The sequence below is a fragment of the Hippoglossus stenolepis genome, chromosome 8 (assembly GCF_022539355.2).
Source record: "Hippoglossus stenolepis isolate QCI-W04-F060 chromosome 8, HSTE1.2, whole genome shotgun sequence".
NCBI lineage: Eukaryota > Metazoa > Chordata > Actinopteri > Pleuronectiformes > Pleuronectidae > Hippoglossus > Hippoglossus stenolepis.
In genome coordinates, this window is record NC_061490.1 from 25,927,240 (window position 1) to 25,943,293 (window position 16,054).

The window sequence follows — 16,054 nt, forward strand, 5'->3', positions numbered from 1 at the left end:
CCTCACTTTTGGGAGCCGTCTTGTTGTCCATCTTTATTTACAGTCTATGGTTGTAATGTTCAGTTTTGGAGGATGTAGTTTGTGTTGCTGTTGTGTTGCCGACATTGGCACAAACGAGGGCGATAACAATAATAAGTTATTAGACATTCAGACATTGTTTAAAACTGGAACTCACCTGTCTGTTGCGCTCGTCCGTGATCCTCTGAATCTGAATCTTTTTCCTCCCCATGTTTGCGGCGTTGCGGTGGAGGGGGCAGGGGAAGCGGCGAGGTCAGAGGTCACAGGTGAGTGTCGTGTTGTGTGTCTTCCTCCTCCTGAAGCCTCTGGTCAGTTTGTTCTCTCCGTGCACGCGGACTCTGTCGGAAGCAGCCGGGCAGAGAGGCTGTCACCGGGTAGAATTAAAAAACAAAACCAAAAAAAAAAGAAAAAGAGGGAGAAGGAGGAGAGGAGAAATGGGGTTCGGTGTGCGGCGCCCTCTTCAGATCATGGTCATGTTTCCCACAGCAGGTCATCCACACTCAGGCTGAACTGGGATCCTCTGCCCTCCCCTTCACCTCAGCTGGGCAGCTCCTGGAAAACAACACAGAGGAATTCATCGGACTGAGATAAACAAACTGAGAAGTGCGTTTGTATTCTGTGACCCACTTTACTACAAACACCGTCTTTGCCCTGACCCTCATATACGAGAGAATAAATGATGCAGCGATGCATCGGAGCCGCCGTCAAATCAGGAGTACTTTGGGCTGGAACATGAAGGGGTGCGGGGGGTGTGTGTGGGGGTGTTTGTGGTGCTTCATGAGGCCCTCAGGGGCCCGCGAGGAGGGAGGCTGTGCTGTGTCAGCTTCATTAGAGGCATCACCGCCACATCACTGATCTGCTGGTCGCCCGCGGCAACAGGCAGCCCGGCCGGGGCCGCCTGACACGCCGAATGTGAATCCCCCCCCCCCTCCAATCGAAAGCAGAGCAGAGATGTGGATTCTACAGATTCTCCTTCTCCAAACACGTCCCTGTTCCTGTTACTTGACAGGGAACAGGTTCAGCGTGTCGCGTGTGGACAGTGACACACGACCACGGACGGAAACGGCTCCACTATCAACTGCACAACGTAATCCAGGCACATCAGCAGTGGGATTAAAAAGGCAAATTTCTGCAGTTTTCCGATTCAGGTTTTCTAAAACTCTCAGGACAGATGTCGGGCGGATAGTGATATCACATTAAAGACAGGCTGGCCTGTGTGGTAATAACATTATTATTAACTAACCTGAACACTGGCCTAATTCCCCGTGACAGAGGGTGTAAAGTGTGTGTCGGATTCAGCCGCGCATCTAACTGACCATGAAATAAAGGAGGTCTGCCAGATTCCACAATGACTGTTCAACTGAGGATGGGTCAAAATCCTAATTTTTAAAAAAAAGGGGCAAAGCAGAAAGCGTTTGTGCAAACTCATGAATGAATGAGAAGGCGTCAGCAGCACAGGAATGAAAACAGAGGCGAGGACTGTTTTAGGCCCTGTTGCTACTATTTGTGGTTCAGCTTTAAAAATAGCACTCTATATATATACATACAGTCTGTGCACACAGTGCAGTGCAACACACACACACACACACACACACACACACACACACACACACACACACACACAGAGCCATTAAAGACCTGAAGCATCTGAGAACATGAGCTCAAATCATGAGATGTTGAGATTGTTTGTGTTCGTCGATCAGTTTGTTAACTTGAAAAATAAATCTGCAGGAAATTTAAGGTTCGTTCTTGTGAAGGAAAGATTTGTATTCGTTGAAAAGCGCATGTGAATAAACGCACAGATCAAAGTTTCCACATTGGCTACGAGAGCTTTGATCCCGTCTTTACACCCGAGTCTTATTGGACGATGACTTCATCTCGGTTCCAAAAGACTCACAAGATGGACGACGGAGCAGGTTAGTCCCAGACACAGGTGCGTTTGCTCACGTCCAATGATGTGACGATGCTGAAACGAAAAATGTCCCATGTTGTGTTTGTCGGCAGAAGCTCCAGCGACGCACCGCAACAAAACGTAAAAGAATGATTTGTCCCTTCCAGATCTTTTCAGCCCCACTTTGAGCCCATGTGAGCCGAGACTCCACAGCAGCTCTCGAGCATTGTTTGCATTCCATCTACCTGGGAGAGCGGCAGAAGAAGAACGCCCTCCATTTACATCCATTCTTATGAAACAAAGAATGCAAAATAGTCTGTCATGGGACTGACAGTCCTTTTGTGCTGCTGTGGGCGCTGCGCAGCACACTCGCTCAGAGTGGATGCAATTGACTTAGCTCTGGCGATGAGTCGCTCATGAATTATGCACTGATGGAGGAGAGTGGAGGGGGTTTGAAGAAAGAGGGTGTTATGAGTGTCATAATTGTTTTGTAAAAAGGCTTGATAAAGAACTGGAGGCTGGCTGAGCCTGGTTTCTACAGCGAGCTGCAGGAACTCAATGTACAAGCTATTGGCAACATCGGTCTCATATTTGGTTCCAGCCCCTTCAGCACGATTATTATTATATTTTTTAGGAAAAGCCATCTTCAACTCCTCCCTTTTGACACGATCAGATTTAATAAGAGAAATCAGCGAAGGATAATGAATCCCTCCTGCGTCACCTCATTAGTGCTTTTTCATTCAGCGGCAGTAAAGAAGTGTCGGCAACGTATTTCCACTAAATAATAACAAGGTGTGTGTTCGTAGCCTCTCACAGCCGTCATTAGCCACGGAGCGAGCGGCCGACTCGCTCCAGTTGAGATGAAGTTCAAAAGCAGAGCGCTGAGGGATTTGTCTTCAGGCTGTGGGCTGATCACACATGAAAAGGCGGCTTTATCTGCCCGCGGTGGTCAAGTCCCGACCTTTTACCCTTCATGCTGCCGGAGCTCGCTTCCCATGTCTGATGTCAGGCAGAATCTCTGCTCTCACATGGGAAGCGAAGGGCCTGGAGTGTGTCTGCTGCCTCGCTGAGCAGGCCAGAGTGACAGAGAGGCTCTGGACGAGGAAAAGATAAACGCTGATAATTAGGTATCTACAGCAGACCTAGATTAGATCCCTGGGGAACGCCTAAAACGTATATTTCACACGGACCCACTGACAAGCTCTTCTTTCACGTTTTATAACAGAGAATATGGACATAAAAGCACGAATTGGGAATAAAGGATTTGCGAGCTTTTGAGGAAACTGCAGAAATATCAAAACCAGAGCTGCTGCAGCCTCGATATCTCAACAGTTTTTAAGCACAGACGCTTGAATATTACGGCTGTCAGGATCTGATTAAAAATTAATCATCCCTTTGGATAAACTCTGTGTCGATAAAGATCTGCGGCGTCTGTTCGCCTTCTCACACGAGATGTTTTCATGCACCAGGAAAAATATATATTTTCCAGACAATTTCAGCCTTTTTCTGGAATTGGCTTCGTTCTGGACTGGTTCCAGTGTCTCTGGAAGAAACAAGGAAACTTTAAATCTACCAAAAGGCTGAAATATCAAACAATAAACCAAACTAAAGAAAGACATCGTACGTATCGTTATAGAAAGATGTTATTTAAGGGGATAGTGTGCATTAGAAAAGAAGTATAAACGCCATCACTGTGCTAATGTGTCCACTAAGCTTCACTGAGGCCACATCAGGTCATATCCTCGGAGCAGCCTGCGACAAAGATTAGTCCGTAAAAGAACAGTTAGAAAACGTCGCGTCATTATCCCTGACATCTGTTGCTGCGGCCATTAAATATTTGAAAGCTTCAATCTTCTCCTCCGACCATGTGGGTGGGAAAACATGAGCTGCAGGGGCAATATTCAGATTTTAGCATTAACAGAGATGTCTTCTTTTTTTTTTTTCCAGCTACAACACGGTTCAAAGTTCGGCACAGCTGCTGCCGGAAGCTTCCCAGTGCAGCCGCGGCCTTCCACAGCTGCACAATAAGAAGCTTCCCTCGAGCAATCTGGGGTTAAGTGACTTGCTAAAGAGCACGTCCCCCAGATTTTCCCAGCTGGTTAGTGAACTGCTGACCTTTCTCCTGACAACCTGCCCTGCCGTCCTCTCGGCTACCGCTGCCCTCGATATTACTGATACGCCGGCACCAGTGTTCCTGCCACAGGCTGAATGTGTCACAACCTGCAGGGAAGCGGCACAGGGCTGTGACTGAGTCGTGACACGCGGGAAACAAGCCACTCACATGCACTCTCGAAGGTAACACATGCTTTCTTGATAGAGAGAGCTCTGTACGGCCGTGTGACTTTATTCAAATACCTCTGGATTAAATGCTTGTGTCTGAAAACATGGCGAAAAGGTCACGACTGTGTTGTTGTGTCCTTGATGATTGTCGCAGTGTTAAGAAGACGGAAAATTAAAAGCTTCAGATTTCTCTCAATTGCTGCCGGACTTTCATTTCTTGAAATCTTTAGATCTAAAACGGGGACTGAACCAGGAACTACAGTTCTTCACTGGTCCAATGTTTCCACTGGAAATGTTCTACACGAACCCGACCCTGACCCATCTATGATTTGAAAGCTGAGACCTGGACCCAATGGAAAGAAGACACAGACTTGATCTGCACTGATTTCACATCTGATTTATTTAACAAGTTCAAATTAATTCACAAGGTGTCAAAACCAAACTTTGTGTCTTGTCTAATGAAACGCAGCCTGCAACTTCAACCAAAAACAGCAAAAGTTTGTTTTCATGGTTTCCACAAAAAGCCTCGGTTTTCTTCTCTTCTGATGACATCGTCCTTTAAAATCGGAAATTAAAAATACAATTTCAAAATCACCCTCCGCCCCCCCCCTCAACTGAGGCATTATTTTTACAGCACCATCATTTCTAAGGAGATTTATGGAAGCGTGTTGATGATCCTAAACCTCTTAGGACACACAAACTCCCATCCTCTTAAATTCATTCTCAATCAATGAGCGTTGTCGTTACGCCGACAAGTCAAGCTGCAGTATCAATGTATCGGTTGGTCCTAAGTGTTTGTTATTCACTTGTGCTTTTTACGTGTGTGAGTGTGTGAGTGTGTGTCTTCCTTTCCTGCCCTGGTGTGTGAAGTGGCAGCGAGCAGCCTGGAGCGGAGTGATAACGCTCAGAAGTGGGCTGGTCGTTGCAGGGGAGGGAGCGAGCTGGCGGTTCTCGGCTGCTGGGAAATCCATCACTTTTCCCACTCGGCACCAAAATCTGCACCGAGCAGCTCCACTGCCGACGCCCACCAGCACCAACCTGGACTTATCTGGTTCTTTATGGGTCGGAGCAAATCCTGCTGATGTCTTAGTAACCGTCTGACACATCAGTGCATATTCATGTGCTCACGCCAGCCGGGACGAACACAAGTGAATAGAAGGGATGTAAATACTGACAGAAGTCAGAGTTTGGGCCAAACCAACAGATAAAAATCAGTGGATGAACCTTCAATATCTGTTTGGAGACATTTTCTACCAACTGTCAAACGCTCGGAGACAAACGACCACACTAACGTGAGCGACCTCTGGTAAATCTCACCCTGCTCAATCGATCAAAGACAGTAACTGAAGCAGTAAACTGTTGTATTTGCAAGATGATGCACCCCCCCCCCCCCAGAGGGAGAGGCATTATATACTGACCCTGAACCACAGCAGAAAGTGCCTCCTTCTTAAATCTGCCCTATGAGTCACTGGCCACTGTTTACTAATGTTGAGATGGTTCTGGACATTTCAGGGTCACATTTAATCCATTTAGACCTGATGCAACATATATGTGAACAGACCTTTGAGACCTGGTGCGAGGTTTGCGTGATTCTTCCTTTAGAGCCGGAGGAGACGAGTGCTTCCGTCTCTATGTTCATTCTATGGTCACAACATACCGTTATAAACACAGCATCGTGCGACAATCACAAGGGTCTGAAGATCTTGCTTGTTTAAGTTAGGAATCCCTCCACGTCACATGTTAACTGAAATCTCAGCAGATCACGTTAACCGTCAATAGCATGTATGACAAACTCTCATATCAGTTAACATGCTGTATTGGAAAAATATCACCGCAGGCCCCCCTGAGATCAGCAGGATATGAAGGCCTCAGGTTTCAGTATTCGGGCGACCGGCCTGCACGCAGCTGATGGAGCGGTGACCTCTGCAGCCGGCCATCAAAATGACCGATCTGCCCCTCGGTTTGAAGTCAGAGCGGATCAATACTTCACCAATATCCATTCATCACTCAAACCGGCCTGACGTGATGGAAGAAACACGAGCTGACAAATGAGGCTCCGTGCAACTGGGAGTCACGTGGAATCAAATCCGCAGAAAGAATCTGTGTCAGAAATGAAATGAACCTTCAACGCAAGTTTTAAAGAGAAATACCAAACTCTGGACATTAATTTGTGGAAGATGTTTGGATTTACCAGGTGTCTCATGATAAGATGCTGGAGTTTCATTATGTAGGATCCAGTGGTTTTTGGAACAAGCTAATAAAGTCACATTCTGACAGAAAACATCAATCTAAGCCTTATTTTGACATCTGTCTCCTGTGAAGAGGCAGTTTCCTCTGAGTCTGTTTGAAAGAACCAAACAGACTCGGAGGAAACTGCCTTTTCAGTGGAGGAGGAAATGTTTGGTCGACTGTGACGTCATCAGACTATCTCACTTTGGATCTAGAATCTTGAACCATCTTGAAGTTTGTTTTTTTCCAAATGTTTCTTATAATATCTCAGATTTGACCTTAAGATTCTGTTGAAGTTATTTGTCTGATCCTCAGATAAAAATCTCAAGTAACTCGACTTGTGTTTCCACCATTTGTTTTCCTGTGGTTCCAACTTCATGAAGATAATGATGCAGCAAATCAAAGATTTACGTAAAACTTAAATGACGGACGAAGGTTTCACAGTCGGTTTGTAAACGGTATATTCATTTTTAAATGTAGGACAATGTCGGATGAAAAGTATGGACCCTGCGTGCAAACTCGACTTCTGCTGCTTCGATTTCTCACATTTGTTTTCCTGTGCGTCCCCCGACTTTGTGAGGGGGCAAAACTAAACCTGTTCAAATATCTGCTCTGCACGTAGAGCTGCTTGGATCCTGAAGACATTAATGCCAAGGTTCATAACAACTCGCCAGCGTCAACACTTATTATAAAATCTGACTCACGGTTACAGGACACAGTGTAAGAGGTGAAATCTAAGGGGCTAGTCCCTTGTTGGGTTACCAGTGAGGAACACTGGGGGCGTCAAAGCCTCTTCCCTCATCTGACCCGGCGAGGCTCGGTTTGCGGCCCAACCTTGAGGGTGTTCTGCCAGCACCAGCTGTGTGATATTTACAGCCTGTTGCCTCATGTTCCCGGGCAACCATTGGACACAGCTCCCGCCGCACCCAGTCCTCACCACCCAGCGTGCGTCCTCCATATATCAACAAGACCCTGTGGCTGATAATGTGGCAGAAGCATCGGCAGGTGGAGTGAAGGTGGAGGGGGCGGGGGTGGGGGGGGAGATGGTGGCTGATGGAGCTGCTGGCCTTATATCTGAAGTCTGGCTCGCAACTGTTATTGTGCCTGTGCGTCTGCGCTGCCAACCCTGGCAGTGGAACATGATCTCCCCTTCCCCCTCTTAACCAATCATGGTTGAGACTATGGAGAGGTGGGGAGCGGGGGGGCTGATGCAGTGCAAGGGCAGCACTTCTAAGGTGGTGGTTTGGGGGAGGGAGGGTGGGAGGGGTGGGACAGGGATGTGTGGATCTCGGCGCGTGAATCACGCCCGCGCTGCCGTGCCACTGTCAATACCGCAGTCTACCCGCGCACGTACACACACACACACACACTCCCAAAAACAAACAACCACACACACACAAAGAAAACCACACACCCACGCACTTAACACAGGCGCCCTAACTGTCACTGATCTGCTGTTTGTGCTCGTAGCCTCCAGCTTGAATACAAGAGAAATACCCTCATGTTCAGATACATGCTCATACTGACGCCTTTTGTCCATCAGCTCAGAAAACATGTGGAGCAGGGAGGACTCACAATGCTTGGTGTGGTTTGTTGTTGACTGTGCGACTTGCCCCCGTCACTGCAGCACCAGCGTGGACTATGTGGTTTGACCTGTCAGGTGACATCACTGCCGGAGGTAGACGCACCTCTCACGCCCATCCCAGGGAGGTGTGAGTCGACTGGGGGAGCCGGTGGAACAATGACAGGCAGAGAGCTCACAGGATTTTCATGTTTGTTGGCACCGAAGCGGTTCACCTGACGATGTCCCGACAAACTGCACAGAGTGAGCATCTGCTTCTAGAACGGCTCTGGGCCCAGAAGTAAACTCACCACTGATCTTCTACAGTGACTCTTCAGAAAAGAGGTTTCAACCTGGAACCAGGTCGAGCAGCTACGAGATGAATCGTGACCACGATCGTGGAAAATGGAAAAAAAAGTCAAAAGGTACAAGACTGTGAACATAATTATACTAAGAGGTAAAGAACTACACATCCCAGAAACCAAGGAATAACACAGCGATGGTTGAATCGCTTGCTTTTCTGTAGTTTCAGTTTGACAATATGTACTAATATCTACACAAGTTGCTTTAATGATCATTTTAATTATAACAATTTAATAAAATAAAGAAATGTTCAAGTTCTCAGAAAGGGAAGTTTTTAAATGTCTTATCTTGGAAGGATTAATCCTTTCAGCTCCAGAGCTCAGTGGAGTTAAATAGACAGAGATGCTCCTGATGAGCGAGTATCTCATTGCATCGCTGCTTAATTCCATCCCATTAACCTGGAGGACTGAGTGTGCAAAAGGCCGACGAACACAGGAAGTCTCCAGCGGGGTCATCTTGATTTATTCATGTTCACTGATGGTTACGGTTTCTTTCAGAGAGCGCCGTGTGAAAGGTCACAAGTTCAATCCCAGCAACATTCGCTTGTCCAGCTGAGCTGGAACCAAGCAGAAGCCTCATGTTTATTCAACTTGTGAAATGTATTTAATGGAGCAAAGTGCTTTTCATTCAGGTCCTCGGAGCCAAGAGTTAAACAAACCTCAGGAACGACTGCCTCACTTCAATTATCTGCTCGAGAAACTAAAGCAACTAGTTCATTCTGTTAATTGTTAATTAATAAGTCGTCAAAGTGTCTCAAATGTGAAGATTTGCTGTTTTCTTCATCTCATAACATTGTCACTTTTCTGTATATATAAACTTGTTAACTTCCTGACAGAGCTTTGACTAATAGTTTAAACTACCTGTTTGTCATGGTGCTGTCTGTTCACTGTAAACTACTTAACCACAATTTGAAGAAAACAAAGTTAACAATGAATGTATTTACTGTAACTGCTTATTATTTGTCTTGTGCTCTGCTCATGTGTGATCTGTGCAAAGTGCTTCCTCAGCACAGTGTTTCAGGAATGGACCTGTTGTAAAGACATGAAGTGAACTTCCTACGACAGCGTTCCTCCCACACAGTTTGGCCCTTTGTTTTTGTGGCGCAAAACAACAAAAGATCTATGTCAGAGAAAAATGCCCTCTAGACAAAACACTGATGACATCAATGTGACACTCGAGGACACGGAGACGACGTGCGTACGTGAAAGTTTGGCATCACCAGTCCAACACATTCTCGTCAGGGAAGCCTCACACCAGGGCCAGACGGGCGAGGGCGAGTCGGCCGACACCACAAGCGCGCTCGTTTATTTTCGTTGACGCAGGTGAGTGGGAGGAGGAATGCTGTTGTTTTAATCACAATGATACCTGCCTATTTTAAGCATTCACTACGAAATGTTGTGCGAGTTGTGTCCGTCATCAACTATGAGACGTTGGCACCGCAAGTACGCTGAAGGCTCTCAACAATAATAAACACTCAGCCAAGAGTCTGGCACCGACGCCGCAGCTTCAAGAAGCCAACTGCAACCGTTTCAACAGATTAACCCTCCCTGAAGAAAACAGGTCTTTTACAGAATAAATCACTCGTGAGTGTTTCTACGTGCGGCCATTTAGAAGCACGCGCTCCCTCAGCCCGGCTCTGAGAGGCATCTTTCAGTCCGGCCACAGGAGATTGAGCCGGGGTGGCTTTGTTGTCAAGATACCCTTCAAAACAAGTGGCGAGCAGCTGCTCGGAGGCCTGAGAGTCCGTCCGCTCGTCTTCTGAGCAATTTAAAGTGAGGCAGGCGACCAGGCGGGCTAATAAACCTGAGAAACAGGCGTGTGGAGCAGTATTATAACACTGCAGAGCGTTTGACTCGTGACTGATTCATGTTCTGTCAACACCTCTGAATTTCTAAATGAAACGCGGAGCAGCAGAAAGCATCGTGCCACACAGAAGGTTCACGTCGTGATCTGCAGGTTGAGAGAAGGATCTCGAGAAGACGTGGCGTCAGACAGACTGTTTTTCATGTGAGGAAATGAAGATGAAGCTGCTACCTCCTCAGCTCTAAAGGAATAGCCCCAGGCCGCTGAACGTGGATAAACAACTTCCTGTTATTCATCTCCTGTTCCACTTAACTTGGGTTTCAAAAAAACCAAGATATCAGCAGAGAAAACACCAAAGTGAACCATCGACTACGCAGCTTCAAAGTATTATATTCGTGGGGCGACAGGAAGTAAACATCGTGGTTATAACCAGTGTCAAGGGCACTCACCCGACACTCTAATGGCCGCACAAGCCTTCAATTGAGGAGAGAGAAAGAACAGGTGTGACGCCGTCAGCTGCACGATGACACAAGCTATCCACCATAAATCTTCACAGCAGCCCCCCCCCCCTCCCTCGTCGATCCACTCCTGGTCGATTTCGGGTCTGGGGGAAGGTGTCAGCTTGGCGGCTGACGACGGAGAACAGGCCTCACGCAGAAAGTCACCTCGCTATCTGCCTTGGAAAGTCCTCAGAGGCGCCGGCGGGGCAGCCCACCGACGGCTCACCGGACTGATTAGAGAGAGCTGAGAGTATTTTGGAGACCAGCTCTTCACCACTTCAGCTTAAACCAAGCATGAGATATTTGGAAAAAAAAGGTTCGTTCCAGCCAGACGCTGCGAACATTTAAAAACAGTTTGACGTTTTCTCTTCAAGTGATCACTGATCCGAGCAAAGCGGCGCTAACGTCAGCTCAATTACAGCAAAGGAAACACACACACACACACACACACACACTTAAAAACATACTGGTCGCTCTTACCGTCAAAGGTTAAAGGACCAAAAGGCGTAACAGAGGTGCTCCGACACGGACCAGAACAAAAAGAGTCTGGAGTCTGGATCGAGGCCAGTTAGTTTGAACAAGACGTCCGAGTAGGAGATAGTCCGAGTCCCTGATCGCAGAGGGGAAACACAGGGTCCGACTCAGAGCAGCACATGTGCCACTCGACCATCGGCTGCTCAAGTGACAACTGCTGCTGGAACGCCTCACTCTGGACGCCCCAAATTACCCTCCACACAGGACACCCCCTCCCTAATGCTGCTGCTGCTTCTCATCACCCCCACGGCCAGCAAACCCCTCCCAGGTCACCCTCTGCCCTAATATGCCTTCAGCAACTGCCACCAATTCATCAGTGTCCCCATGTTGGCAATTGAGGAGCTTGTTGGTCGTCTCTTTAACCAGGAGGCTCCAGTGTTGTGTTTCAGACCATTAACTAAAAATCATGTACGGACGTTATTCTACAAACCATGTATTTATATCCGTGAAAAGTATTTACCACGATTATGTAACTCGTGAGAATCTATTGAGAGACTCAATTTACTTTTGTCAAGGTTGAATTGTTGAGCGGTAAAGAGGTGAAGACTTTTCAAAGCATTAAATGTCAACAAGTTTGATCATTAAATTATTGATCTACCTAATAATTACAGAAATCTCAGTTTTCTGATGAATATCTCGAGCTCCTATCATCTTATTGGCTTCACACTATGTTAAAGACAGTTTATCCTGATCCCCCAAATATAATGGTTCTTCACAACATTTAATGGTTTTTGCATAATCCTACTGAAAACTAACAAATCAAACAATATATAAACAGATCTATAATCATTCAGTGCAGCCCGACACTGATGGATTAAACATCTCTGTCAAGTTTGGCCTCATTGTACAAATACATTTATTATTGTACCGAAACAAATGGGTTCATTGTGTGTGTGTGTGTGTGTGTGTGTGTGTGTGTGTGTGTGTGTGTGTGTGTGTGTGTGTGTGTATTTGTGTGTGTGCATGCACATTAGCTCAGGATGTCAGATCCTTGTTGTACACCAATCTGTCCCTCGTGCACATGTGAGCGAACATCCTACATTGGGATCATGAGCTGCTGGCAGTCGGACGGCAGCTGCCTACATACCTTTTGTTCCAGTGGACCCTTCAAGGCCCCCTCCCACCCCGAGATCCACACACACGCACGCACGCAGCGCACGCACGCACGCACGCACACACACACACACACACACTTGCATGCTCAGCTGTCGGAGAGTCGAACACACCAGTAATGTCTCGTGCCGCTCAGCCCAAACTCCCCACACTTGATTTAAAAACCAATCCTCTGCTGTCAAACTCCGCCGGCTGCAGCGCCACGTCTCCCGGCCCCGTCGGCTCCGATGAAGAGCGCTATCGAAGCTGTGGAATTCAAAGCGCTCACAGATCTGAACTTGGCGAGATACAGTAAGAGGACTGTAAAAGGAGAGATCCGCTGTCTGTGACCGGTTGCGACAGTCGCTCTGCTTCCCAACCAATGATTCTCAGCCCTTGCCCTTTCCTGACCTTGAAATCTCAGAGGGAGCCGGGGGGCGATGGGGGGGTGTGTGGGAAATGGGAGGCCAAGAGTCTGCTAAACAGTTGTGTCATTGAGTTTCCACACAACACAGCGACTGTGTAGTGCTGCTGAGTGTAGGGGCGCAGGCGTGTCGGTGCCCCGGAGCCCGACGGGTTAAACAAGGGGCAGAAATTCCGAGGAGCGACTTGGTCCTGCAGCAGTAACTTATATGGATAAATCTGAGAGGGGAGGGCGGAAAAGAATGAACTCCCCCCGACTATCTGGAGCAGGAAATCTGCCCGTGGATGGGAAAAATATACAACACCACTAAACACAACAATCCTAATGTCAGAGCAGCGAGGACACAATTACTTGCACTACAAACACAAGCAATCAGTAACAGCCTTATCTCGAAGCCCTTTCTCCAGCCCCCCCCTCCCCCTGCTTGCTTGCCGACCACATTTGTCGTCCGTGTGTGCGGCTGCTCGTGGGCCCTCCGTGTTCAACACACAGTGTTGGCCCGCAGCCTAAAATGGGGATCTATGAGCCTACCTCCGCTCTTCCTGAGACGAGCGCCGGCCAAGACTGTGCTGGCTACATGCGGTGGGGATCCGGCACGGAGGAGAGGTGGGGGAGGCACGATCACTGAGAGAGAGGATATCTATTCTCTCTTCTGTAACAGAGCGGTGAGAGGAAGCTTCGCCCAGAGGCAAGTGTATTTATGTTGAAAGAAAACACACAAGCGTATAAGCCCCTGCGCCTGAAAAGATAAACCTCCGTCCACGTAGCGGCACATTCTTGGGAACAGTTGTAGGAACGGTTTGTGTTTTTGTTCCGTGTGAAAGGTGTGCCACATGAGTGATGTGCCATCACAAAGAGGAACTCGGGAGGTTTTGTTAAAGACAAGATTATTTTGTACTTTGTCTTTGTATGAAATGAGTAATAGGTTTGTGGATAAACACGTTATGCTTTCAAGGGTTTGACAGTGAATACCCTGCTTATGCAAATCTGCCTCCCTCCAGAGGATGGGGTAAATTAAAAAAGTGACAAAGCTTTTCTCTGGTGTGTGACCTACATTATTGAGGAATTCTCCACATTTTTGTCACACTCTCGACAAATCTCGCAGCACAATAAAGCTCACAAGACGAATGTTTTTATCAACAGGACGCGAGCGGCCACAGGACGAGGATCCGGAACCTGCTTCTCCTTCAGCGACGCTTCCTCAGCGTATCGGTTCCACACCACGATGCTGGAGCACTGATACAACGAACTTCTGACTTCTGCCGCGTGTTCAACGATTTCAAACGGTTCCGGTTCCCATGTGACGACAGCCGTGGCTCCGGTTGGTTCAGTTTCACCCACTGACTTCCACTGAGGTCTGCACCATCAGAGGGAACGTTGTGATCCAAAGCTCGCAGTGTTTCAACGTGCGCTGAGTCAACTCGCCTGAAATAAAAACCACCTACACATAGTTTTGAGGGATGTTGATGAAGAGAACTTTCATTCCAGTCTTCACACATTCTGCTTCAGACCGTTTACCCCAACACACGTGGTTTTATTACATATTCAAACACAAGTTCTGTTCTCTGCTATACGGTCGTTGAGTTGTTCTACTACCGATACTTCTGTCGACTCTCTTCTTGCAAGAAGAAGCGAATCAATGACGGAAGTTTTGTGAGTATATTTTAAAGACAACTAGTTTCTGGGTGGGAAGAAAAAGGAAAATTTAATTTGGTGTTTATGACGGGCACTGCTTTAAATGACGGATAATGAGATTGCAAGTATCGTGTCGTCTCTGTCTGACGTCGTCCTGCCTGACGCTCCCGAACCCGGGGAAGTTTGGCATCTCCCAGCCCCCGGAGGTGTCACAGCTAAAAGGTTAAAGGTCAAGAGCAGCAAGACGAGCCCTAACAGACGCAGAAACCTGTTCCCTTCAACTGTCTGCCTCGCTCAGCTGCCAGGCTCCAACGCCCCCTGAAGCAAGTCCTGCTTTTCCAGGAACCGTTTAATGTCCGGATGCACTTTTACACCTTTTCTGAGGACTCGCAGGACTCAAAATACTCGTGAAAGCTCTTCCTCTGAAGGATTGAAGGTTGTTTTAAGGTGAATTCTATAAACTCCCGTTGACTTCTCTACTTCATAGTGAGGAAAACAAAAAACATCTTTAAAGCCGCTACATGCCTCTCTGTGTGTGCTCGACTCTATTTTAGTGTGTTAGCGCTTCCTGTTCCTGCAAAGGGAAAGTAAACCGCACATCAATGTGGTTTTCTAATTAATGCTCGATTCCTGTTGCTGTATAATAATCCATCAAGTAAATTAAAGCCATAAATCACTCCGCACCTGTGGCTCCCACGCCAGCATGAGCGACTGGAGAGACAGCAGACATTCAGCTGACGCCCAGAAAAATTACACCAGACGGGGTATTTTTGTTCTTTTTACAGCTGCACGGGTTAAGACAACATTTCATATTAGACAACTTTTTATTTTGATTGATTCTTTTTTTGGAGAAAGATGTGTTGGCAACGTGCGGGAAACAAATGCCAGACAGAAAGAGAAGCTGTGTTTTAACGCTGCCATTTTTCAAAGAGGATTTAGTTTTAGTTCAACCCGTCCAAAGGTTTATTTCACCGCTGACAGTCGCCTTTCAACACAACATTTAGCATAGCTGTTTCTATGGTTACCCACAGTTTTATACACTGCGACTTCTGATTTAGAAGAATGATGCGGTTCCACTGCTGCGAGTGGCTCCCAAGCCTCGAGGGGTCGGAAGATGATTTAAGGGATAATTATTTTTCTGTGACTTCTCTCAATGTTTTGCTTTTGTCCGTGAAATCCGGGAAAAAGAAAGATTTTACGTCTCTAAAACCGCTTTAAAGGAAACTGTCCCGAGAAGGAACAATAAAACTTCTACGTGATAGTATCCACGAGCAAGAGAAGTCGTAAACAAGTATATTATATACAAGTATATTTTCCTTTAGGATGGAGCAGAATAGAGTTGAGACAATTTATCAATCAATTCATCAACAGACAGAAAATGAAACAGGAACTCCTTTAAAAACCTCCAAGTTTTAGACGAACGTGATTTCACAGTTTCTGTTTTCAGTTTCTTCAGTGTGAAGACTTTTCTTTCGAGAGTAAATTTATTATATTTATGTTCCGGACTTTTGCTCTGATAAAAATACACATGTTCCCTCGGTCTAAATCATAAAAAGGGCATTTTCTTGTAGTTCCAGATTTTTGAAAATGAAAACCCTCGCAGGTTGCAGCCTCATTATAAAACTGTTTGTAGAACAGGAAGAAAGGAATTCAGTCAGTCTGGCTCCGGCAGAAGAAACAGCTGTAAACCACAAAGTCTCCATCTGAACCTGTTGAACAAAGTG

At 46.8% G+C, this 16,054-nt stretch overlaps 1 protein-coding gene across 1 annotated transcript in view; it reads right to left on the bottom strand.

Annotated features, from left to right (window-relative positions):
* Positions 1–11,381, bottom strand: part of mef2d (myocyte enhancer factor 2d) — a 56,835-nt gene extending 45,454 nt beyond the window's left edge. The window contains 2 exon segments of the mRNA XM_035163676.2: positions 176–570; positions 11,126–11,381. Of these exon segments, the coding sequence (XP_035019567.2) occupies positions 176–229 (54 nt within the window). The 5' untranslated portion in view covers positions 230–570; positions 11,126–11,381.
* Positions 11,382–16,054: the final 4,673 nt, after the last annotated feature.